The sequence below is a fragment of the Carlito syrichta genome, unplaced genomic scaffold (genome assembly GCF_000164805.1).
Source record: "Carlito syrichta isolate Samal-C Ts95f unplaced genomic scaffold, Tarsius_syrichta-2.0.1 Scaffold308152, whole genome shotgun sequence".
Lineage (NCBI taxonomy): Eukaryota > Metazoa > Chordata > Mammalia > Primates > Tarsiidae > Carlito > Carlito syrichta.
Window position 1 is genome coordinate 370072 of NW_007252248.1, and position 25935 is coordinate 396006.

Here is a 25935-nt window from a genome sequence, read left to right on the forward strand (position 1 = left end):
AGGCTACTACCGAACTGAGACATGAACTTGTTAATTTCCAAGTTGTACATTTTAAAAGAATTTCAATTTTCTATAATCTCAAACTCATATGCCTAAATGTATTAAATAGTACTAATTAACCTTTACATGGGCTTTGAATTTATATTAATCAAGTCAAGTGAATAAAGTGGGGAGAAAAGACAAAACATATACTAAGACAAAAATATATACTACAATTACACATCTTTTCCTTTGAAGGGTAAAAATTTTTATTTTTGAGAAAATTCTTACTGCACATTTTCAAAGAGAGTCACATAAGAAAGCAAAAATGTTATCCTCCCCTCATCCTAGAAATAAATAAGGGTATAAAATTTCTTTTAAATTACGACCTTTGGAAGTTTAGCACCAGCATCCAAAATGAACAAAAAAGAAAAAAATAAGCATTTACTATATATTTTAGATTTCTTTGGTTGAGGTTCTCCCCATGTGGTATTAATATTTCTTCTTTCAATTATTATTACCAAAACAGTAAAAACCAGGAAAAAAAATATAAACCTAGTAGTTGCTGAAAGTGGGGAGGAGGTTGCTCTCTTGTCTTCTGTGCAGGCATTCCTGGCTTCTCAACTTGCTGGAAAAATTTGCTGACATTTTTTTTTTTGCAGTTGTTAGTTTCTTTAAAGAATAATAGTAAACATCCTAATGTCCAAATCTTGGTTAGTCTTCCACTTTATTGCTTGAATGTTTCTTTGGTGTTGGTAAGGTCTGCTTTTTGCTTTATTTGTCATTAATTCTTTAGGTCACCTGGAAAAAATTAAAATCAAACTTACAGTGACAAAATGACCAAGAATTAAAGAATAAAAAGGCAAAAGTTATTTGTCTTTCATATAATTCAAAAAACAGTATTTCAAATATTCTAAGTAAATTCACATCTTGTACAGATTTGTAAATTATATGTTAATTTAATGAAAACTCTCACTTTTTCATAAGGTGTTTTCAAAAACCAGAAAAGTTGGTACATAAAAGTTTTTTATAAAACTGTATTAAAAAATTACAATCATGAGGCCTTACAAATAAATAATAGCATATGATCAATAAGTCTTCATAACCATTTTAGTGGTTGCATCCAGTAGAAATATTTTTCCCCTTATTTTGAACTATTTCCTTAGAAACAAGACCCAGAAATAATGTTACTCAGTAAAGGCTATGGCCATCTTTATAAGATTAATATATATCTCTATGTCAGTAAGTGCCAAGTTTGAACAGGTAATTTATTTCTAGGATAAATTATCCATGCTACCCAAAGATACAATATTGCTCTGATAGCAAATGTCTACCTAAGCTGATTTAAATCACAAATCACTTTATATAAAAGCAGCTAGAAGCCGGGCTCAGTGGCTCAGCCTGTAATCCCGCGCCTTTGGGAGGCTGAGGTGAGTGGATTGCCTGAGTCCGCGGGTTCGAGACCCGCCTGGGCAGTGAGACCTCATCTCTACAATAAATCAAAAAATCAGCCGGGCATGGTAGCGCATGCCTGTAATTCTGGCTACTCGGAAGGCTGAGGCGGAAGGATCGCCGGAGCCCAGCAGGTCGAGGCTGCGGTGGCCGGGAGCGGCCACTGCACTCCAGTCTGGGCGACAGAGTGAGACTCCAACTCAAAAAAAAAAAAAAAAAAAGCAGCTAGCATTGCAATGCAGGAACTTAAAATAATCCCCAAACTTCATTACGAAATTGTAACAATTTTCTGAAAAATAACATCGACATTATAAGTTTTACAAGTTCTCTTTTAACTAAAAGCTAATGGAAAGACCAACAACCGAGATATAACAAAACAAAGTCTCAGTTAAAAGGGTGCTAGGTAAACCCAGAACAAAGTCAATTGTTGCATATAAACTCTTAAGACTGGCTCTGTAATTGGGTTGGTCTTTCTAGCTCTATAAATAAAATATCCAAGATCTTTAAAAGATAGAAAAGAAACAACAATGATGAAAACACCAAGTTAACCATTTTTGAGAGGTTATTCTTTACCATGCTCTATTCTAAGCACTTCATGTATGTTATATCACTTGATAACACAAACCCTAGTAGGTAAGGATAATTAGTATTCCCATTTTACCAGTAGCAGACATTACTGAGAAACAAGACAAATAATTTACTCAAGACCACCTAGCAAATGAGAGCTGCAGTAGAGCCTGCAATGGCGATATAAACTTTTCTTGGCTCTTACTCATTATACTGTACTGCCTCAAGATAAATAAAATTATCAAAGAAAAAGGGAAAGAAAAAAAATCTATTTTATTCTACAGATTAACAGTCTCCTATTATTAAAAATAGGCCTCTGTTAGGGACTTAAAAATATCTCAAATTGGCCACTAGGTGCCACAAAAGTGAAACATCAGTTTTCTCACGTGGTAGTTAAAAATTGCTTTTCTAGAAAAAAGAAGTTGGCTATCATCAAACTCTGAATGTTCATACTCCTCCCAAAGCTTATCAAGATAAGGTCAATCCCAGAGATATTTAACCACCAAAGCCACTTTACTCCCAGGGTCCCAATGGAGATAATGGAGAGAGAGATGAATTGCAGAACTAGTTAGAGAATTTGACCTACTGTTGGGAAACCAGCAATAGTTAAAGTAAAATAGCAATTCAAGACTGGGCTGCCCAAGCTCTTACCTGCTGATGGTGAAGGTGCCTGGGGAGCCTGGTGTTACTCAGCACTGCTGTGCTCGGTGGCTGGAGCAGGGTTCTCAGTTGGTGCTTCACCTGCCTTGGTCTAAAACACAAAACAAAAACACAAACCAGAAATAAATCAAGTCAGATGACAGTGAAAAGTTCCAGACTAGAAGTTCTCAAAGTTAAGATTTTCCTGCCTATAAAGGAAAGTCACAAGGCAAAAATTTAACTATTTATATAAGTCAAAAGTTAGTACCAACCACATCCAAACCTAAATATCTCCACCAAAAAAAAAAAAAAAAAAAACCACAAAAAACAATTAGTACCCAGAAGAGTGGCTTCCAAATGGCAACTGAATACCACTATTCTCCGTAAAGTCTATGATGTACAATTGCTTTCAACTCATGCTTAGTCCTCTCTACAAATACTGTCCCCCTTTATTTGGAGAGCCCTAAATGTTTAGCTCTGAATCCAGATTGGTATGGGTAATTCTTTGAGAGAATGTTAACTAGTTGAATTCAGATATTTCGTCTGTGTTACGTGCAGGGTATACCCTATGTACATATCTATGTATTTGTATATGTTTATGTATCTGCATGTGTCCATCAATCTTAAGCAAAGTGTTACTTTTGTTAAGCATTGGGTTATCATATAATAAAATCACTTTTAGAATGCTGAAGTGTGACACGATTAAAGATGATCTGGAAACATTCTCTCTGATTAGTTGAATATACCTCTTTGCCATCTTGTGAGGGAGCATTAGAAGGACGGGAGCGACGCCGATAGTTGTAGGGACGCCGGTATCCACGGCGAGCAGATGGCTGGTTTGGACCATTGGCCGCCTGTTGATTCTCTTTATCTTCAGCCTCTCCAACAGCTGGGGCAGGTCTTGGGCGAGGAGGTCCCCTACAGTAGGCAACACAGAACAAAAAATGAAGTGCCACGGGGCAGGGACTCTCAAAAATATAGGGTTTTATTTTTATTTATTTTTTATTTATTTATTGTAGAGACGAAGTCTCGCCAAGTTGCCCGGGCTGGTCTCAAACCCATGGGCTCAGGTAATCCCCTCACCTTGGCCTCCCAGAGTGCTGAGATTATAGGCTTGTGCCACCCCACGGGCTAGGTTTTATTTAAAAAGGTCAAGTGATCAGTGTTTATGGCTAGAAGTATTCACAGACCAATGCAGCAAATGGAACAAAGGTTTGTGGAAAAAACAAACTCTTATTTTTCCATCATTTCCCCCTTTCATTTGAATAAATAATTGTAGCGAACAAACGAAAACTAAACACATACTATGTTCCTACCAGGCCATTGATAGGCACTAAGAATTGGAGGGAAAAAAAGCGGATTGGTATCAACCCTACATGAACAGAGTTTAATGGAGACCAAAGGGATTAAACATGGGAAGAAAGCATACGTCACTATGTGCCAGAGTCTGTGCTACCATATTTTCACATTAAATATTTAATTTCTGTAGTAATTCTATGGGTTAAATTTATAATGAGAAAACCAAGAGATTTAGAGGCAATAAAGTATGCGACTGAATAATCTTGAAGTAGTTTTTAATAAGTCAAAAAATGTCAAAGATGATGTTCCCAAGATCACATAGCCAGGGGACTGACAAAGCTGGCCTTCACATAAACCACTGTCACCTTTCTGTTTTACTAAGGCATTTTTATGAAGTCTCTTATTTTGAAAGTCTCTAGTACTTAATCTTTAGTGATTAGGCCTAAAATTGAATCTTGTAAGGAAAAAGGACACAGACTAGTACAAATCCTTTCCCAATGTAATATTATTCTCCCTACTGACAAGTTTCAAAGTCATTAAAGAAGGAATTTTACTTTTTCCACTTACTTCAAGGATAAGGTAAAGCAACAGGCAGGCTTATAGTTTAAAAAGCTTCAAAAGGATCTTAGGGAGTCTAGGCCAACTCAATCTTCACAAAGGATGAAACACAAATAACCCACCCTGCTCCAACATTAACATCCCTGGTGGTAATAATATCTAATACCTATTGCCAGGCACCATACTAATTATCTTAGATGCATAGCCCATTTAATCCTACTGGCATCTGTAGAACATTTCTTAATGTCCATTTTATAGACCTGGTGACCAATGCTGAAGAATCCAAAAATTTGCCCGAGAATATACAGCTACCATACTGTAAAGAGGGAAGTTAAATTCAGGCAATTTGATCCATAGCTTGATTTAACCCTTCTACTGAACTACCTCAATGATTAAAAAAGTGCATATCCCAAATACCCTCTTACACTCAATTCTCCCTCCATTTGCAGCACTACCAATGAACTACCAACAACTTCTGTATATCTGAGTTATCTTAAATAAAAATTAAGAATTAATTTATATCAGATGGTAGCTCCAGAACACCAAATAATGCTTTGGAACAAATTCTAGTTACTCAAGTGAGGAGAAATGCCACACTACTACCTGAAAACTAGAGCATATAGTCAAAAGCAAGCTCATCTTCTAACTGCATAATAAATCCATAAGACAGAATCATAGTAACTTAATTCTACTGTTGTTCACATGTCCTTCAATTGGCCATTAGTGAAAAATGTTACATACCTACTACGGTACCTTGGGCGGTAAGTTGGATTTCGATGAACTGGTCCTGGAAGCTGTGCTCCCTCTGGGACTCCATCCTTCATCTCTCCAATCTCACCAGCCTAGGAGGCAATCAGAGCATCATGGCACAGGGTGTAAGATACAGGGCAGAGAGCTGTGTTCAAACCTTTTTTAGAAAGTAAAAAATAAAATGCTTCATTACAAAGCTAGGCACTCTCAGCTCTAACCGTGAACTATTGATTGAGTAGAACTTTGTGAATCTCTGAAAAAGAAGAAAAAAAATCCAACCAAGAGTTGTTTGCCTTATCCCAGAGCACCTAACTTTATTTTACCATATTAATTTAACATTTTGAAATCTGACACACTTCATTCATCTCTTTAAAGAAAACCTATTTTACAAAAGGAAATTCAATATGATTAACGTTTTCTACAATGGTTCTCTCCCATTTCGCTATGACAAGTTGTATCCAATTTTTTTTTTTTGGTTTTGGTTTGCTTTCGGCCTCTATCCCCCAGGTTGAAGTGCAGTTGCATGCTAACAGTCACTGTAGCCTCAGTCACTGCAGCCTCAACCTGCTGTACTCAGGTGATCCTTCTGCCTCAGTCTTCCAAGTAGCTGGAACCACAGGTATGTGCCACCACACCTGGCTAATTTTTTGATTTATTGTAGAGATGAGGTCTCACCAAGTTGCCTAGGCTAGTCTCGAACCCCTGGGCTCAGACGATCCTCTCACCTCCTCCACCTCCCAAAGTGCTGGGATTACAGGTATGAGCCATCACACTTAGCTGTATCCCAATTTTAACCAGGCTAATCATACCTGATTTCTTCCTTTCACCTTTTTTCCCTTTTATCTGCTCGCATTCTTGAAACATTAAAATTTATGAAAATAAAACATACAATAAACTTGTTTTAAGCTAGAGGAATAAAATTAAATCATACAACTTCCAGGACTGAAAACAAAACAAAACAAAACAAAAAAACCCACCAATAACTTCTGAAATTTTTTACCATACAGACATATCTCAACTTTCTTTTCTCAAAGAACTAATATCCCTTCCTCTTCCTTCAGAGCCAAATACCGTCCTTCATATTTCACCAAGAAAAGAGAAATAAGTAAAGTGTGATGGCTTATGCCTGCAATCCTAACATTTTGGGAGGCTGAGGCAGGAGGATCACTTGAGCCTAGGAGTTTGAGCCCAGTCTGGGGAACACTGTGAGATCTTATCTCTAACTATCCCCAGAATAATAAAAAAATTAAAGGCTGGACGCAGTGGCTCACACCTACTATAATCCCAGCACTTTGGGAGGCAGAAGTGAGAGGATTGCCTGAGTCCACAGGTTCGAGCCCGGGCAACTTGGTGAGACCTCATCTCTATAATAAATCAAGAAAAATTAGCTGGGCGTGGTGGCACACGCTTGTAGTTTCAGCTATTTGAAAGGCTGAGGTCAGGAGCTCAAGGCTGCAAGTGAGCCATGATTGTGTCACTGCACTCCAGCCTGGTCAATAGAGTGAGACCTCAACTCAAAAAAAAAGAAAAAAAAATCAGAAGACAATTTTTACATTCTCTATCAAATCTACCAACCAGCTTATATTCACATTAATTTTCTTCTCTCCCATTACACTGAATAAGTGGTCTATGCTAATATCCAAAACCAGCCCCTCTATTCTTAGCAAAAACATATTACTCTATACCTCTGTTCTCTCCTTCATTGTGTATTTTTTTCCTTCTCTTATCTATCATTTCCATTCAAGCATGTAAACATGGTGAAATAGCAACCATCTTTTTTAACATTTTGAAATAATCACCAACAAAAAAATTTGGAAGGACAGAATCTAATCTTCAGACCTCATTCAAGTTTCTTCATTTGTCCCAAGGATGCTCTTTTATAGCAAAAAGACCACCAGAGATAATGCACTGAATTAAGTTAATCTCTTTTTGTCTGGAACAATTCTTTACTCTTTATTTGGTTCTCATGACCTTGACACTTTAAAAAATTACAAGCTAGTTATTTTGTAAGCTATTCCTCAATTTGGGCTGACTGGTACTTCCTAATGATGAAATTTAGTTTATGCACCTTTGAGAGGGAAGCCACAAGAGTGAGCCACCACGCTCCAGTCTCACTATATGCATTCTGTTAGTTAGCATATAGTTTCCATCTTTACCAGTAATGACAGTGTGCACTTGGAAAAGTGGTTAAGGTGGTGTCTGCAATGGTCCTCCACTACAAGTTAACACTTTCCTTCTTTGCAATTAATCAGCACTTTATGAGGAGAGTGCTTTCAAAGTGGGTAAGTACTCTGTTCCTCAACACATTTTTCAATACACTCATTTATTTATTTATATCTTCATAGACGCATGGTTTTCTATCTTATTCAATGAGTTATAATCTGTTACTATCATTACTGGCCAATGGGAATCCCTTCAGACTGGCTCACGTCCTTTTGGCACATTTCCAACATTCTTTGAGTACTTCCTTGCTTTCTGGCACAACAAGATGTTCCAGGCTCACAGTGTACTCTTTCTCTCCCAGCTCTGAAATCAGCTATTTCACCAAAGGAGCTTCATTTTATTAGAAGATGTTATTTTTTAAAAAAATTGGGAAGGCAGGTATGCTCAATGCTATTATGGAAGTTGTCACTGCTTTCAAGACATTTTTGTAGACAGAACTGAGGAACACACACACAGACACACATACTACATGTTACATGCATACACATGTCTATGTATGTATATAGCAAATATGCATGCCTACCTTGATCTGCTACTCCTAATGGCTTTAGAAGTTGTTGGCGAGCTAAGGTGTAAGGGAGATCAGGGGAAACCCACCATTGTAAAAAGCAAATCAAACAAAAACCTTGCCCTGACCCCATACCTCCTCCAGCTATCACTCTATTTCTTTGAGCCCCTTTATACAGAAAAACACTCACTACTCTAACCACCATGGAAAGTTCCTCAACAGGGTAGATCTCCTTTTCCCACCCTTTGCTGTCTCTTAAATTCATTCTAATCAAACTTCTGATTCTTCATCAAACCCAATAATCAATTCTCAGCTTAATTCTCTCTATCAACGGCATTTAACACAATATTTTCTTCTTGAAATACAGCTGGTCCTTCTCATTGTCCTTTGTAGATAATCCTTATCTTCCTCATCATCAACTGCTGCTGTGCCCTAGAACTCAGGATCATAAAAGGAGGGACCCCCAAAAAAACCCTGGAGTTATTTTTTGGAGGGTGGGCCCCTTGTAGTACAGGCTTCCCCTGCTAGGTAAGTGTTCTAGTAACACATCAGCATCAGTGTATCAGCTAGCGTTGTTGTGAGAGGCTGCCATTTGGTCTTAATTTTTTGGAGATTCTTTCAATGCGTTTACCCATTTCATGATGGGTGGTTTACAATCATACCTGCCCATACCGTGCAGTGTTCAACAGTTTTTGACCAAAAACAGCATGATCCCCACCCAGGCCCTACCTCCCTATTCAACTTGCCCTGAGTGACTTTCTTTTTTTTAATTTCCCCAGATGAAAACATTCCTCAAAGGGAAACACTTGCTGATGTGGAAGAGGGGAAACAAAAAATGGCAGAAGCACTAAAAAGGCATCAAAACTGACAAGTTCAAAACTGTTTTGAGCACTGGAAAAAGCATCTTTGACAGGTGTTATTTCATCAAACGGAGAGTACCTTGAAGGTGACTGAAGTTTAAACACGTAAGAATAAATAAATTTTTTTAATAAATAAATTCTGGGTTTTTTGTGGTGTCCTCTCTTGTATTTCCACCTATGCTATCTTATAGTTAATTTCATCTTAGCCCTATGGCTTTAAATATCCTGTTTTATGACTCTAAAAATCCTATCTTCAGTCTCATTTCTCCCCTCAAAACTCCCTTTGGTCTTTATCTGTGCCTTTTTCTTGGATATCCATGCCCCCTCTTGGTGCCTGAAGAACTTGTTTCCTTGCTCCCTTCTCAAAGGGCACTTAATGAGCCCCTAGACACTTTGTCAACCACCTCATCCAAAACTATACCTTTCTGCCTCCAGTCACTGTCTACTTCTCTTCCTCCAACCACTGTCTTCCTCTTGACACTGCTTATTTTATTTTCCTGCCTATGTGACATCTCCATTTGTAGGTGAATTTTAAGGTGGGTAAAAGAACTTGGGAGAATTTTCACCCCTCCTCCCAAACCCAATCTTTCTTCAATTTCCCCAATTTGTTTAAATAAAAAACCACAGAGGTATTATTTACTCTTCACACCACATATTCACTCCATCATCAAATGCTGCCAGCTCTATACTTAAAATATCTTCCAAATCTGATCACTTGATCAGACCTTCCAACCCCCACTCACTTCTCTACTGAGAAACAGTAGCTGATCTCTCTAATTCTCCTGCCCTCTGTGAGGTAGTCTCAATAAAACAGTATAATAATCTCTGAAGTGTTTCTTCTCTGTTCAAATCCACATTTACAGTAGGTGAGAAGTCCTCTTGGTGGTCTACCAATAGCATCTGATCTCCCCTAAGATCTCACCCTATTCTCACCTCTATTCACAACCATCCCAATCACAGAAGCCTCCCTTTAGTTTCCTAAACAAGCTAGACCACTTCTTTTTCAGAAACTTTGATTCACAAAAAAAAGACAGGCAAGAACAGCAATCAACACGTGTAAAGGATAAGAGTCCGCTAGAGTGACAGAATGAAGAGGAGCACCGACAGACTGAATTAACATCAAGTTTTACCACTCCTTGCCCATGTAACCTTATGTAAGAGTTTGCTATTTTAAAAAATACCCAAATCCCTTCGTTTATGACAACAAAATATATAGAAAGTACTGCTTCCATAAGGTTGTAGAGAAGACTGAATAAGAACTAATTTCAAACATCTGTCCCTCGGTGGATGCCACAAAATGGTGCTCCCTTCCCTCCATCACATACAGTAAATCTTTCCTCAAAGACACAGATATTAGCTCAGTGACTGATTCTACTTAATTTTCAAATATTGGGAACTATTAGCTTACAAAAAAATGGAAGTCATTCAGTCATCAATAAATCAGGTTCCACTATATCCTTAGCGTATCAGGCAAATACAACTGGCCTATATATTATTATTTTTTCCCCACTGTGTATAATAAATTTCATAGTGTTATACTAACAGATAATGTTGGAAAGACTTTACTTGCTCTCAATGTTTACCATCCTAGAGATTCATCTATACTTTTAAGACATTACACTGACAACCTTGAAGCAGCTTAGTTATACAAAGAGAACCTTAGGAAATTTCACTTGATGCTGTGAACTGGCTTAATCAGACCTCTTAGTCACTGAAACATGGTATGTAATCAGACCTCTTAGTCACATACCCAAACACGGTATGTTTTAGAAAGATTCTAAAAAAAAAAAAGAAAAATCTATTGAAAGGATCAAAGGCAACTTAGACTTGTGACGTGGAATGGGCAAGAAAGTCAGACTGTAATAAAAGCAACTAAACACAGTAAAGTTATGAGAATAAGCATATATGTTCAAAATTAGTGTTCAGCTAGCTTCTGCAAATGTTCCACATAGCCTTAAGGAACACTTTGCTCCGAAACTTCAATTCCTAAGGTGAAATATACTTTAGTTCAAAAGGGAGAAGAATCATCATGCTCTCAGCAAATGTTACATATACGTATCTGCCAAATATTAAGAATGAGTATTTCAGGAAAGCACTAGTAAGGCACTAAAAATAAACATGCATTATAATCTCACTTTTCTGTCCTCATTTCCTAGAAGCCCAGAGGGTTGCCCTGAAGAAACCTACTACGCCTCCTGTACCCAATATCTCTCCATATATGTATGTCTACTTGTTCTTTTTAGCACATTTGTCAGGGGCCGCTGCTGAAGAGTACAAGGGGAAAAACAAGAAAGAACACAGTCATGCATGAAGGGATAGGAGAAGGGTAGCAAAGAACAGACTGAACATAATGTTCAGTCAAAACATTTAGTGAGGAAAAAACGAAACCCCGAGGACACCAAGGAGGAATAAGTTGTAGGCGGTGGTAACAAAAGACGATGGCCTGTGCCTAGTTCTAAGTTTCCTGGGAATTGTAAAGTCGATGTAAGGTTTAGTAATCACAGAGCAAATTCACAACAGCTGTATTAATGTTTTACAGCAAAAAAGGAGAATCAATAATCAACAATCTCCATTCTATGTTAGGATGCCTGTATTTATTTACTTTTTGAGCTGGAGTCTCACTCTGTCACCCAGGCTGGAGGGCAGTGGCATACTCCTGGTCATCGCGCCTAGACCTGCTGGGCTCAGGCAATCCTTTCGCCTCAGTCTTCTAAGTAGCTGGAATTACAGGCAAGCACCACCACGCTCAGCTAATTTTTTGGTTTATTGTAGAGATGAGGTCTTGCCAAGTTGCCCAGGCTGGTCTCGAACCTGCAGGTTCAGTCAATCCTCTCACATCAGCCTCCCAAAGTGCTGGGATTATGGGCGTGAACCACCACACGGGCCAGGATGCCTTTAAAAATCAGCCTTTAAAAATCAGCGTCACTTTCACCTAAATCTAGTACTTTATAAATGTTATCTATGCTGCAGGCAGTACACTAAACTCTTTACATTTAATTGTCAAAACCTTATGGTGCAGGCATTTAATACCCTCATTTTATGGGATAAATTTAATCTCTCTAAAATTTGGTTTTCTCAAGATCTCACAAATAAGTGAAACATGATTTAAATCAAGGCTTTGTCTGACTTCAGAGTCCAGGCTCTGACACATCACATACCATCTGTCACTCTACCTTATTTAATTCTTCTATAAGTTAGAAACTTTATCCTAGCCACCAAGGACCCTATTACAGGCATGGCTCATGCTATGCTTTCAGAAATGTTACTAGAATGACTGTTCTGAAAAAGCAGACCACCAAAGGCCTTGCCTCAGCTTTTGTAGCATCGGGAAGCACAAGCAAGGTTTTATTTCCGGCAGCTGGTGTTGGAGGAGGAGGAGGAGGAAGAGAAGGCAGAGAAGGATGGAAGGGTTTGAGGATTGCTGAAGAGAAGTCCCAGGTGCAATTTTACCTGCATTCTGTTGGGATGGGGAAAGACCCGTGAGCGACGGTCAAAGGTCTGTCCCACGTGGTAAGGCGGGAACCGCCGCTGCCGGTACTGAGGGCGATACTGGGGGCGGCGCAGCTGATTCCGGGCCCCAGAGAACTGCCCGTCAGTGGCAGGGGGCTCAAATCCTTCACTGCTGCCGCTCCCTTCCTCCTCCTCCTCCCCAGCGTACTAGCGAAGCAAAGAAACAAAGATTCAGAAGAAGTTTCAGCAAGCAAAGAACCAAGAACACCATTTAGGATAAATTATCACCAAAAGAAAAAATTCTCCCCAAAGCAATAATCCCTTCTGTCATACAGACAAAATGCATTTAACCCAGATTATCATGTGATTACCTGGGATAAGCTACATTAAGATTAGAATAGTTCTGTGCGATAAAATACCAAGAAGCAGAAAAGCAAGAGCAATCAATCTATATCATGAATTTAACAGTCATCTAAGTAGAATTAGTGAATCACATCAGCTGACCAACCACCCAAAGAATATTTACAAGGTTTATAATATTTAGCTCTGTCAAATGTATGTCTTCCAACATTTACCATCCATTGGGACAAAATTAGGACAAAGTAAAAAAGAATACTTTTTATTATGTTGTCAACACATTTGACCTAAATGGTATACTTCCTTCAGCAGTCCTCAATGTGTAGGTGTAGTCTCTGCAATCTTCCAGTGGAGTCAACACTGTCAAACTTTCCCATGATGTTACTAAGATGCTATCTGCCTCTGCCCTTATCCCCATTCTCTCTTAAATGACGTGTGATGTCTCAATAGACTGAATGCAAAAACAGATATAAGAATCCAGCTATCATCTATTAAACCACACATCAAAAGAGATTTGCAAAAGTGTAAAGCAATGCCATTTTCTCACTCAGTTTAAATAGTTTTTTCATAAAAAATGTTATTTAAGCTGGATGCACTGGCTCATGCCTGTAATCCCGGCACTTTGGGAAGCTGAGTCAAGAGGACTGCCTGAGCCCAGGGGTTTGAAGCCAGCCTGGGCAACTCGGTGAGACCTCATCTCTATAACAAATCAAAATATTAGCCAGGCATGGTGGCATGCACCTGTAGTTCCAGCTACTTGGAAGGCTGAGGCAGAAGGATCGCCTGAGCCCAATAGGTCAAGGCTGCAATGGCCATAAGCATTCCACTGCACTTCAGCCTGGGCGATAGAGTGAGACTCCAACTCAGAAACTATAATATTTATGTTAACATGCTATGAGTTACTTTAAATATATTTTAAATTTAATTTATAATACAACATTAATAGGTATAAACACACAAAAACTCTAGGATCCTCAATGATTATGTGCATATAAATGGACCAAAAACTGACCTGTGGCAAAAACTGACCTTTCTATGTTTAGGAATAAAGTCTTTAATTGTATTTTGATAGTAATAAGTCTTAAAAACTGGTAGTTTCTAAATACAGAAATGATTAACAAAGGGAATTACTCACTCATTTTATATTTTTCTGTACTTAAATTACAAAAACTAACAAAATGACCCATTTATTTCTTAAGCTCTAGACCCATCCAGAGCAAGCACATATGCAACTCTCAAAATGGAAAAGCCTCAACTAGTCTCCTTTCAGACAAAGGAAACCATTACTCTTCATAAAATCTATAACAAGATGATTTGTAATTATGCAAGTATTTACTTTCATAAAAAATGCCACCAAAATCGCCAGTGTGAGACTATATAAACTGTCTTTCTATCTTAAGGTTTGTCTTTATCTTTTCAGTTTTATATAGCCAAATGTTTCATTAAGGGCGTTACAAAACAATAATAATGGTACCACCACTGCTGAACCTACTCCTTTGAGAGATACTGAGTAGCAAGCTGTCAGGACTCAGATATTACACAGAAAACCTTCATTTATTGAGTTTTGATCATTTTATTTATAAATATCTTTCATATGCATGACTTTAGCATTTCTAGCTTTTAACAGGGAAAGTCCAGAAAAATTGTCACTGAAGATTCTTCTACCACTTTTACTTCTGAATTAACCTAGGGGTCAAAATAACCACAGCCAGAGCTCTGTGAATGTGAAGAACTTAAGAGTTAACATGATCTATATTAAATACTACAGTAGCTCTTCCCTGACTCTGCCCCTCACATAGCTTATTCAATATCAAATAGGATAAGTGAAAACAAAAGTAAGAAAAATACAGAAACAGATGAGAGGTCCTGAGGAATCTGATAACCTAATTTAGGGGGATATGAAAATGAAAGAATAAAGAGGAGAAGCATTTAGACAAGCAGAAAGATGTAAACCTATCAAAGTGTAGACATATATAATTCTCAGTCTGCAGGTATTTAATTCTGCTGAGATTTATCACACTTCTTCCTGCACTCACAAAGCAACCTGAGTTTTATTCTATGGTGTCAATCCCTGATTCTTATTCAGGAAATAACAAAAATCTAACAAGGTCCTCATGACCATAAATGCACTGCATTCATTTTGGATGCCTTGAGAATATTCCCTTGAACTGAGCCACCTAAGACAGCGGCAGCCAGATTTGCTTGTAAACTTTCACCTACATTAGGACCAACCTAAAGAACTAAAAATCCAGAGAATTACTGCTTCTTAACTTTGAAGTATTGGAAAGTGCTATACTAAGTAAAATAGCTAAGTGATCAAGGCAAATAATTACTTTTGTGGCCAGCATTTTACTGCCTATTCACAAGCTATTCCCCATTCTTTCTCACCAACCAAATGCTGATTCTCTTAGAGGTCAGCAATGTCAACACCAAGGAATGAACAACAGGTTTAAGTTAATGACAGAAATTCCATTTCCCTTTGCCAGTGAACACCACATGACTAGATGCTAGCCAGACAAAAGAACCAATGAAGAGAAAGCCTCTTTGACAAACACAGCACTGCCTACCTTAAATAAGTCTTCTTGCTACAAGATCATTAAATGTCTGTTACTTGCAGCCAAATACATCCTGATAAAATTTGTGAACAGTAAACTTCCAATGAGACCAGTGGCTATGTATATATTCTAAGCACTAAAACACCCTACTCAAAACAAAACAAAAAGTCACTTGTCCAATCTCCAGAAGACGGCATTTGTCTGTTCCAAGTACACAGACTTCACTCTAGACGTGAAGAATTTTTCAATCACTGATTAGTAACAGACACACGTACATTCCGAGGAGGGCCACGGCGCCTGCCATAGTAGCCACGTCGGTAACGGCGTCGATCAGCAGCATAACGACTCCCTTCTACAGGAACTCCATCTGGGCCAGTCACGTTGGCTGCTTCTGCACCCTGAGAAATAAAATAAACAAAGGGCTCTCAAAATTAAAAAGAACATAAACCCAAAAAACAGCTTTGGGCAAGACAGCATGTACGACTAGGAGAGAATGTACTAAGAATTTCTACTGTGATCTCCAAAGTTTTAACAAGGTGAGCAAGGTAATGTCCTCATTTAAACATATATAGCTTGTTTGCGCAAACAACCTAAGCTTTGCTTTCTTGTCTTGTTATCTCAGGTGCAAGAGAAATATACATCTTTTTTTTTTTTGAATTGGCGTCTCACTCTGTCATCACCCAGACTGGAATACAGTGGCATGATCATGGCCACCACAGCCTTGACGTGCTGGGCTCAAGTGATCCTTCCCCCTCAGTCTTCCAAGTAGCTGGAACCAGAGGCATGCGCCACCATGCCTGGCTAATTTCTTCAAATTAACTCAGGCAATCCTCTCACCTCTACCTCCCAAAGTGCTGGGATTACAAGCATGAGCCACCACATCCGGCAATATACACCTCTTTAAAGAACATCAACTAGTAAATATAACATAACTGAAAATTAGAAGTAATAATAGAGCGGGAAGATATTTATCAATGGAAATTAACTGAGTACTTCTATCTTCCCATAAAATGTGGAAACCTATGTTACTCTAATAGAATCCCTCCTCATGGGCTTACTTGGCTCTGTCTAGCACTGAGTTATTGAGAGTGAAACGTATCCCATCTTGGCAGCAACAAGAAAGGGTCCTTGCTTTTTTTTTTTTTTTTTTTTTTTTTTTTTTGAGTTGGAGTCTCACTCTGTCACCCAGACTGGAGTGCAGTGGCATGCTCCCGGTCACCACAGCCTCAACCTGCTGGGCTCCGGGGATCCTTCCGCCTCAGCCTTCTGAGTAGCTGGAACGAACTACAGGCACGCCCTACCATGCCCAGCTAATTTTTTTTATTTACCGTAGAGATGAGGTCTCGCCAAGTTGGCCAGGCGGGTCTTGAACCCACGGGCTCAGGCAATTCACTCACCTTGGCTTCCCAAAGCGCAGGATTACAGGCTGAGCCACCGAGCCAGGCCTGGGGTCCTTGCTTGAAGGACACACAAAATCTCCACACATGTAGTCCCTCTTTAGACATTCCTATCATCCTTGAAACACATTTAGAATTTCTAATAATAATTACATGGACAAATGGATAACGCTTCCAAAATATAAAAGAGATGGGAAAAACGAGTTTCAAGAGAGTCTATTTCACACTTTACATCAATTTATAATGCCTCAAGTTCTGAAAACTTGTAGAAGTAAAATCAACATGGCAAAACAAATCTGTAAGACTTGGATGGGGGCTGGGAGTGGTGGCTCACACCTATAATCCCGGCACTTTGGGAGGCCAAGGTGAGAGGATTGCCTGAGCCCAGGGGTTGAAGAGCAGCCAAGACAACTTGGTAAGACTTCATCTCTACAACAAATCAAGAAAAATTAGCTGGGCGTGGTGGCACATTGCCTATAGTTCCAGCTACTTGGAAGGCTGAGATAGAAGGATCGCCTGAGCCCAGCAGGTCAAGACTGCGGTGGCTGAGAGTATGCCACCGCACTCCAGCCTGGGCGACAGAATGAGACTTAAAAAAAAAAAAAAAAAAAAAGAGTCGAATGAGATATCAGAAACCACTACAGGCCATCATTTGCTGGTGTGTGATTTGAAACTCCAATCGATTTACAAGACACCCTGGGGATCACACTTGTCAGTCATTTAAATTTCTAACTCAAATAAATTAAAATGTTTTTCTTTTCAAACAGAACAGTTTGAGGGCAGCTAAGTATATGGACCTTAGAATGGTGTTTATGTATGTGGGAATAGCACGTGCAGGGGAATTAACTGTCATTCATTCAGTTAATTTATAATTCAGCTGCCATGGCAGTTAGTTGCACCATACTCAGTTTTAGAGTGTTTTTAATCTTAGCCAATATTGTTTTATTGAATCATTAATAGACTTGATTAAAACAAACCATAAAGTACATTACTAATACGGGATTAAATATATATAACAGCATCAAAAAATTCTATAGATGATCTACAAGATGATCCCTCAGCTCCTTTAAATTCATCTGACTAAAGTTATTAAACAGTCTAACAAGATGCCTTCAGAGCTCCCACGTGCAAGTCAAAAAGAAAACAAAATGATTATATTCAATTTGAATCTCCAAGATTAAAATATTTTTATTACTTTTATTTTTTTGAGCTGAAGTCTCACTCTGTCACCCAAGACTGGAGTGCAGTGGTGCGATCACGCCTCCTAACAGCCTTAAATTCCTAGGCTCAGGCAATCCTTCTACCCCAAGCTCCTGAACGGCTGGGACTATAGGCACTCGTGCCACCACGCCTGGCTTTTATTTTATTTTCTGTAGAGACATGGTCTTGCTCAACCTCATTGCCTAAGCTGGTCTCAAACTCTTGGCCTTAAGCAGTTCTCCCACCTTAACCGAACTAACTGCTGTGATTACAGGTGTAAGCCACCACAACTGACCAAAAAATGTTCTTTACTGTATATTATTTGTAAGCAAAAGTGCTTACAAATCATAGTTCTCTCACCTTCTCTCCTTCAACCACATCAAACTCCACAGTTTCTCCATCTCCTACACTGCGTAGATATTTCCGTGGGTTATTCTTCTTGATGGCAGTCTGTCAAAGAGAACAGAAAGTTTTACTTGAGGTGTATTTCAATATTGGTCAGAGATTTCACTGCTTTCAAGTTTACTAGAAAGAACATGATAAAACTGATTTATTATTTTCTTAAAATTATTTTCTCACTAACCTGGGTCTACAAAACAAACAAATAATAAACACTAAGGAACTATATTCCAGCCTAGGCAACACAATGACATCTCATCTCTACAAAAATCACAAGTTATCCAGGAATAGTGGTATGCTCCTGTAGTGCCAGCTACTCAGGAGGCTGAGGAGGGAAGATCGCCTGAGCCCGGGTCCAAGCAGCAGTGAGCTGTGATCATGCCATTATACTCCATCCTGGGCAACAGAGTGAGATCCTACCTCGAGAAAAAACAAAAACAGCCCTCCCAAAAACACTGTCTTCTACATTACTTTCTTGAGTTGTGCTATTTTTCAAAATTCATCTTCAGAGGTGGATTAAACAGAAATGTGTTTCAGTCAGGCATGGTGACTCATGCCTATAATCCCAGCACTTTGGGAGGCTGAGGTGAGATGACTGCCAAAGCCGTGAGTTCGAAACCAGCCTGGGCAACATGGTGAGACCCTGTCTCTACAATAAATCAAAACATAAGCTGGGCATGGTGGCACATGACTGTAGTTCCAGCTACTTGGAAGGCTTAGGCAGAAGGATCACCTGAGCCCAGCAGGTCGAGGCTGTAGTGGCCTGAGAAGTGTGCCACTGCCATCAAGCCTGGGCAACAGAGTGAGACTCTGACTTAGGGGAAAAAAAAAAAAAGAAATGTGTTTCTATCATGCAACAGTGTGTGCAGTGACCACACACTGCTGTTACAGACTGAACACCTAGTCATGATGGATATATGAGTTATCTCAAATATAAGCCTCTGAGATTCAGATTGTAGCTCCATCAATGGGGAAAATGCCTTTATGAGACTGCACACACACAAACACAAAGTTTTCTGAACATAAGAGAAACTGCTAACTGCAACAGAAATTTTTTAAATGGGGGAGGAGGGCAAAAGAACAGAAAAAAAATTAAAGAGCCAAGGGGGTATTTCTGAGCGGGTAAGTAAAATCACCCCAAGAATAAAAAAATTTTAGTAATAATCTGGCCTGCCCTTCCCTCTCATTTTATGGCTAAGTTAACAGGAAGCAGCTAACACTTCAGTGACTTATCTGAGATCACAATGGTTAATTGCCCCAGGGATGTTGGGAGAATAGGAAGAGAGGGAATTCATATCCCTGTACTCTATCTGGTATTCGACCTTTTTTTCCATCACTCCGTTCATATGTCAATTAATCCCCACATATTCCCTGATAATACATTAAGAAGTTAATGAAGATGCTATTCTTCATTAAACATTAGTTCCTAAATATCTGCTTATGAGTAGGTGCCTCTTTCTCTTTTTCAATCAAGGAAAGGCAGAGAATAATTCCTGCAATGATTTTCCATTTCTTTGGCTGGTATCTCTAAACAGTTAAAGGGGCCAGAGTTTCTATGGAACTAGGTCAACCTTATTTTATAAAGCGATTAAGCATGTGTAATCCAGCCCTTCCCCTTCTCTGAGTAGGAGGGAGGGGGAAAAAAAAGTGAGCCAATAGAGCAGAGACCTCACCCACAGAGGAAAAAAGGCAGCTCAGGACAGGATATATGCGCACGCAGCCCGAACTTTCAGCCAGTCCAAAAACAGCCCCTCCCTACCGGCTCGTTCCCTTTTTCTTGTTAAACTGGGCAAGCCTCAACACATTGAGGTGACTCACCACACAACCTCATGGGGGCTGGAATCGGGTCATAAACTCACAGGCTAATAAAGCTGGCCACCAGTACAGAAACTCGTGAGGACTTTTACTTTAGCAGTCACCAGACAGACTTCTTATCCCAAAAGGTCTATTAAGCTCCAGGTATTGTAAACCTTTCCATTCAGTATTCCATACAGTGACTTTAAAAGTCACTGTATCTGACCAAAAATCTACTAAAATATCTAGATACGACTGGAATATATCTAGTCAAGCAGAAATAGAAATAGAAACCGAGCTAGAAATAGAAATTCGAGCTTCTTTTTAGATATCACTGTCTCCAGCTCCCACACCCCACCCAATACACACATAAACTTCAAAAGAAGGAAACAAAAACACAGAAGACCACATGCTTGACAGAGCTCTGAAGGTAAGTGGCATGACTTTCCTTATAGTTAAATGCTAAGAATACCACCTATATTTCAGACAATTCACTAAAAACTAAATATACAGAAAGAACGGTAAGGACAGGTATTCCTTCTCTTATCCTATTTTGTAGAACAAGTCCAGGATACATAATTATAGAATAAACAACACTCTAGGCTAATAATGCAGAGAAAGACTGAGCTACCAGAAGAGAGAAGTTCAAGTTTTCCATAACTTACTCAGTTCCTGTATCTTCTTTAAATCTAAGAAAATGTGGGTCTTTTGACCTTGATGTGTCCTAATCATGCCTCGTTTAACAGGAGCGAGAGCTATCCTGGGAACTGGAAGATTTCTCTCATGTGTTACCATTTGCTTCTCTGAGCTATTATTTACTTCAAGTGAGAGTGGCTATGAGAGAGGAGTTGTAACCAACACCCACCAAGGTAAAAGTCAGATTGGCTCCAGCCAGGTACTAAGAGGGAAAACACAAGATATGGAGAATGGGATGCTAACACAGAAATGGGCTGGGACTAAGGGCTCAAAGGTTTTAAAATTTAGAAAATGGTCTAAACTGAGTATTACTTCATTCAACTGAAAGAAATAAGACTATCTGAAAAGTTAATATAATGGAACAGAAAGACGTATCTGCCAATCTTAAAATGCAGACTTGAGCTCTTGTTCCAAAATAAATCACAAAGAGAATTTAGAGTAAAATAATAATTAACAGGACTTACTTTGGGGTAAGGGACAATAGCAGATTACACCACCCTCCTCACGCAGCAAATGTAACATTTATAATCCCTCTTACCTGATGTACAAATACATCTTCTTTGGTGTCATTTCTGTTAAAAGGCAAAATGTTCACAATTAAAGGTGCTAGGTATGTGGAAAAACTTAGAAGAGCAAATGTATTATAGATTTAGAGCCTAAGACCTCAAAACACACCATAAACTTTTCTTTACCCTCTAAACTCAATTCAGACACCTAGAATCAATCCTTGTTACAAACTTCTAACTCTGCAAGATACCCACCTTACTCCTCCACATTAGCACAGTGCTTACAGCAAGCATACAGATTCAACATACAGTAACATCCCTTTCCTCTCTTTCTGAGTCACGTGGTATGTAATCAGAGCCTTAGATTTTCCTCCCAGCAAAAGCAAAGCAAGACAGTTAAAAGGACAGGGCACAGCTGTGAACTAGGCTCTCCTTACACTGAAATTTAAAACAGTTCCCCCCCACCCCCCACCAAAACGAACAAGGAAGAAATTGGAGGAACTTTTTGAAAGAAGGGGTGGGAAAAGTTAAAAAGTAAAAAAAAAAGATGAGATATGTAGAAACATCTTATTACTTCCAGCAGCTTGCAGTTGTGTTCTCATTCCTATACAGCTGGAAGTTACCATAGTTTAAAGAAAACACTGCAGTTTCTACACATGACTTGGACCAGACCGGGGTTACAGATCCAGCTCAATTACTCACTAGCTGAGTGACCTTAGGAAAGTTGCTTAACCAGTCTAAGACTCTATTTCTCCAACTGTGGAATCATGAATATGGACTAATGAATAAGGACTAACTTATCCCAAGGCCCTTCCCATTTCTGATTTTATCTCCCCTTCCTTTTTTTCTTCTAAAGACTAAATTTTATAAAATAAGTTATGTATTAGTGCACTGAAAATGTATTTTAATTAATATTTAACAACTGGAAGCTTAGAAATGAGAATATTCCCAGTGCTTAGAAACCTAAAAAATTTATTCAAGCCATTAATAAAGCATGGTAAGGGATTTATAAACGCTGGTACCACAACATAACTATAAATTTAAAACATGTAGATACACACACATACCGATTTATAAATCCATATCCATTTCTGACGTTGAACCATTTGACAGTGCCAAGGACTTTGGTGGCTAAAATAGGATTAAGCAGATAAATTAGTATCTGACCTACAAAGAGATAAAGCTCATATCACTAAGATCTTGATAACATTATACAAAGCTTAAACATACCTGAGGAAACCATTAAAAGCTTAATTCCAAAATATATTAGGAAAAGAAAAGGGAGGCAGGGAAGATATTATAAGGAAATACTTTTCAGAAGACTAAACTTTTCTTCTTTATTAAACTTTTCAGGAAAGTCATAAGATAAGGAGTGGTCATAAGTATATACAACTCCGTAATCATTAAAACTGAGAAACACTGAAGGAAAAAAATGTTCTTTAAGATTAAGGTTCCAAGTTTTAACCTAGAAAAATTGCTCAGGTTTAAAAGAGGGGCCACAATGAAAGAACATAGGTAAATGAAAGACCTTAACACATCACTTTCACATTTTGAAGTATTAGGCAAACTTTAATAAGAGACAAGGTAGCTCCTTGTTAATAATAGTCAATCTACAAAGACATAATTTGTCTAGATGCCAAACGGGGTGCTATCAGGAGGCAAGAGTAGTAACAGAATGATGCTGTCTCAATCCAGTTCTGTACTTACCATCCCAAGACATGATATAACAGGCCTTTCCAAACCACAGTGAAGAATTTGGACTTGTTTCATTGTTTACCCTGTTCTCTATGGTTGATGAGACTCAAACTTAGCATTTTTCATAAAATCTCCCTCTTTAACTTAATCATTGTCTCCACCTCAGTCATGAACAGGACCAATTGTCTATGATACTAGATTTTTAGCAGAATTCTTTTTTTTTTGAGTTGGAGAGTTGGAGTGTCACTCCATCACCCTGGCTGGAGTGCAGCAGCATGCTCATGGCCACTGCAGCCTCAACCTGCTGGGCTCAGGGAAATACTTCTGCCTCATCTTCCAAGTAGGTGGAACTACTGACAAGAGATTAGACTTATCATTTTTTTTTTTTTTTCACTTATTGTAGAGATGAGGTCTCACCAAGTTGCCCAGGCTGGTCTCAAACTGTGGGCTCAGGCAATCCTTTCACCTCAACCTCCCAAAATGCTGGGATTATAGGCATGAGCCACTGTGCCCAACCTAACAGAATACTTTAAGAGAAGGAATCTAAACAAAATATCACTTCATGTAACTTGTACTTTGTAGATTCACATTTATCTAAACTATTTCAGACATGATCCTTGGAATCAATTGTGAATGTCAAATTCAGTACCTCTAGGAAATGCCTATGTCTAAATTCAGGAAACACAAAAAGCAATGACTATGACTACAGGAAACCTGACAATAGATTACCTTAAAAAAAGGAAAAAAGCTCAGTAGAGAATGAAAGTAACTATTAACATTAATCCATGCTGCCTTTCCATGAAATACAAAGTTTATAATTTCCAAGGATAAACAATAAGGCTTCGCTTTTAAATTCAAAACTAAAATAGTAATTAGGACTTGCGCTGTTGTGGGCAGGGTTAGCTCTGAGTTTTGCTAGACTGAAATACCAGGAAAGTATTTTAGCTCTCTTTGGGGAGGGGGAACACACACTTTATGTCTCAAACAGTCATTCAGCCTACATTGATTAAGCATTCTCCAGCTCGAATTCCAAGGGAGACATCTCTCCACCAGAGAATGAAATCTTTAGTGTGAGGTCATTCCAATTAGAGCAAAAGGGCAAAGGAAGAAAAAACATTTTATGTTTTAGATGCAAAAGTACACAGAAGAGGCCTTTTTTTGATATAGTACATGCATTCAAGTCACACATTACAAATGATATGTTTTTGGGGCTTCCTGCTTTCCCCTCCAAAATGAATGACCTGAAAAAGAAAGAAGTTAGGAACTGTTTTTTTAATATCTAGCACTGTTGAAGGAATAATCTTGATTAAAAATGAAACACTAATATGGGGGGAAAGATAAGAAATGATAAGTCTAATCTCATTCTAGTATGAAGGTTATTTTTACTCTCCAATGTAGTTAAAAAAAAAAATTCCTAATTTCACAAATATTTCCAAGGACTTAATATGGTCAAACTCATTCCCACTTCTTGTTTTAAATGACTTCAAAAACGAGGCTCGGTGGCTCAGCCTGTAATCCCACGCCTTTGGGAGGCTGAGGTGAGTGGATTGCCTGAGCCCGCGGGTTCGAGACCCGCCTGGGCAGCGAGACCTCATCTCTACAATAAATCAAAAAATCAGCCGGGCATGGTAGTGCATGCCTGTAATTCCGGCTACTTGGAAGGCTGAGGTGGAAGGATCGGCGGAGCCCAGCAGGTCGAGGCTGCGGTGGCCGGGAGTGGCCACTGCACTCCAGTCTGGGCGACAGAGTGAGACTCCAACTCAAAAAAATAGAATAAAATAAAATAAATGACTTCAAAAACATAAAGGGGAAAGGGGGGGCAGAGGGGAAGACCATAAAGCTTCCATAATTTTCCTTTCACTCATGTAAACTACTTTTCCTGGCCTATGTGCCTAACTGAAGCTAGGGCCCATTTGCAAATACTAAAGCACATATCCATTTCAGTTAGCACTGTGCCCAGCACATTTTAGGTATCCATGTGTTTGCTTGGCAAAGGAAATGAGATGGCAGAACACACTGGACAGAGACAGTGTTGAAGTGTCATGCAATAAAGGCTGTCCTGTCCTTCACTTTAAGAGAGTTGCAGTTAGTGAAAAGATAAAAGACATCAGACTCATTACCAAGGATCTGTAGAGGCATAATAGCAGTTAGTAATTTAGAAAATAAACTGTTTCCTTCATCTTTAAAGATATCTGTTTTCCCTATCTCAGAAGGGGTACAGAGATCAAGTGAAAAACAGCCAAAGCTTCTTTATACAAAAATAAGGTATCATTAAGAAAGTATCCTAACAGTGCTTTGGCTAACACATGGTTGTCCCTCTTAGACATTTTGCATGGAAGTGATCCAAGACAGATTTGATGGAGACAACATCATAACACAATATTGATTAGATTTAAGCAACTGACCAAATACCTCTAGCCCATCGAAATGAGAACTGTTTTGTTTATTAGCCTGCAGAGGTTACATTGAGCATATTGTTTGACAGGAACTGAGTAAAAGGTTGGGGGCGGGGGGGAGAACAGCCCTCTCTCAAGGTAGGGAATATCGAAGCGTGTTTTACTTTCCTCACGTTAATTTCCTCAACTTTCTTCCCAAGGGGGAGGCAAGACACGCCCCACCCCAAAGCGTGAACACTTCTCTGAAGCATCCTACACCATCTGTTACACTTCCCTGTTTAAAAGAGTGAATGATATGAGTACACACCCTTCAGGGAGCTTATTCACCACCCACCTGCTCTGCAAGCCTGTTGAAGACCTCACACAGGGAGTTACTTAAAGACGAAGAGAACTCGTAAGCATGAGACAAAAAACAACTACCCCAGGAACCCTTCCAGTTCTCTGCACCCCAAATCTGAACGTCATCTTCCTGCTTCCCTTTCTAGGTTAAACGCCCCAAGGTAACAATGTTTTTGAAAAAGCGTCATACCCCCACTTCCGACGAAGTTTTCTCAGCTGCTACACCACGTGCGTTCCCACAGTCTGAGATGAGGGAGACGTGTAGCGATTGGTGGACCCTGAACGGCTGTTCGCAGCAGTGGGCACTGGGGAGGTT

General features: G+C 39.0%; 1 protein-coding gene across 1 annotated transcript in view; it reads right to left on the reverse strand.

Annotated features, from left to right (window-relative positions):
* Positions 1-224: 224 nt before the first annotated feature.
* LOC103267492 (Y-box-binding protein 3) overlaps positions 225-25935 on the reverse strand; it is a 64381-nt gene continuing 38670 nt past the window's right edge. Inside the window, exons 3-11 of the mRNA XM_021716074.1 lie at positions 22257-22356; positions 21222-21255; positions 18155-18244; positions 15473-15595; positions 12286-12492; positions 5236-5336; positions 3384-3555; positions 2650-2749; positions 225-780 (exon numbers count right to left, since the gene is read on the reverse strand). Of these exons, the coding sequence (XP_021571749.1) occupies positions 2684-2749; positions 3384-3555; positions 5236-5336; positions 12286-12492; positions 15473-15595; positions 18155-18244; positions 21222-21255; positions 22257-22356 (893 nt within the window). The 3' untranslated portion in view covers positions 225-780; positions 2650-2683. The remainder of the gene's footprint in view (positions 781-2649; positions 2750-3383; positions 3556-5235; positions 5337-12285; positions 12493-15472; positions 15596-18154; positions 18245-21221; positions 21256-22256; positions 22357-25935) is intronic.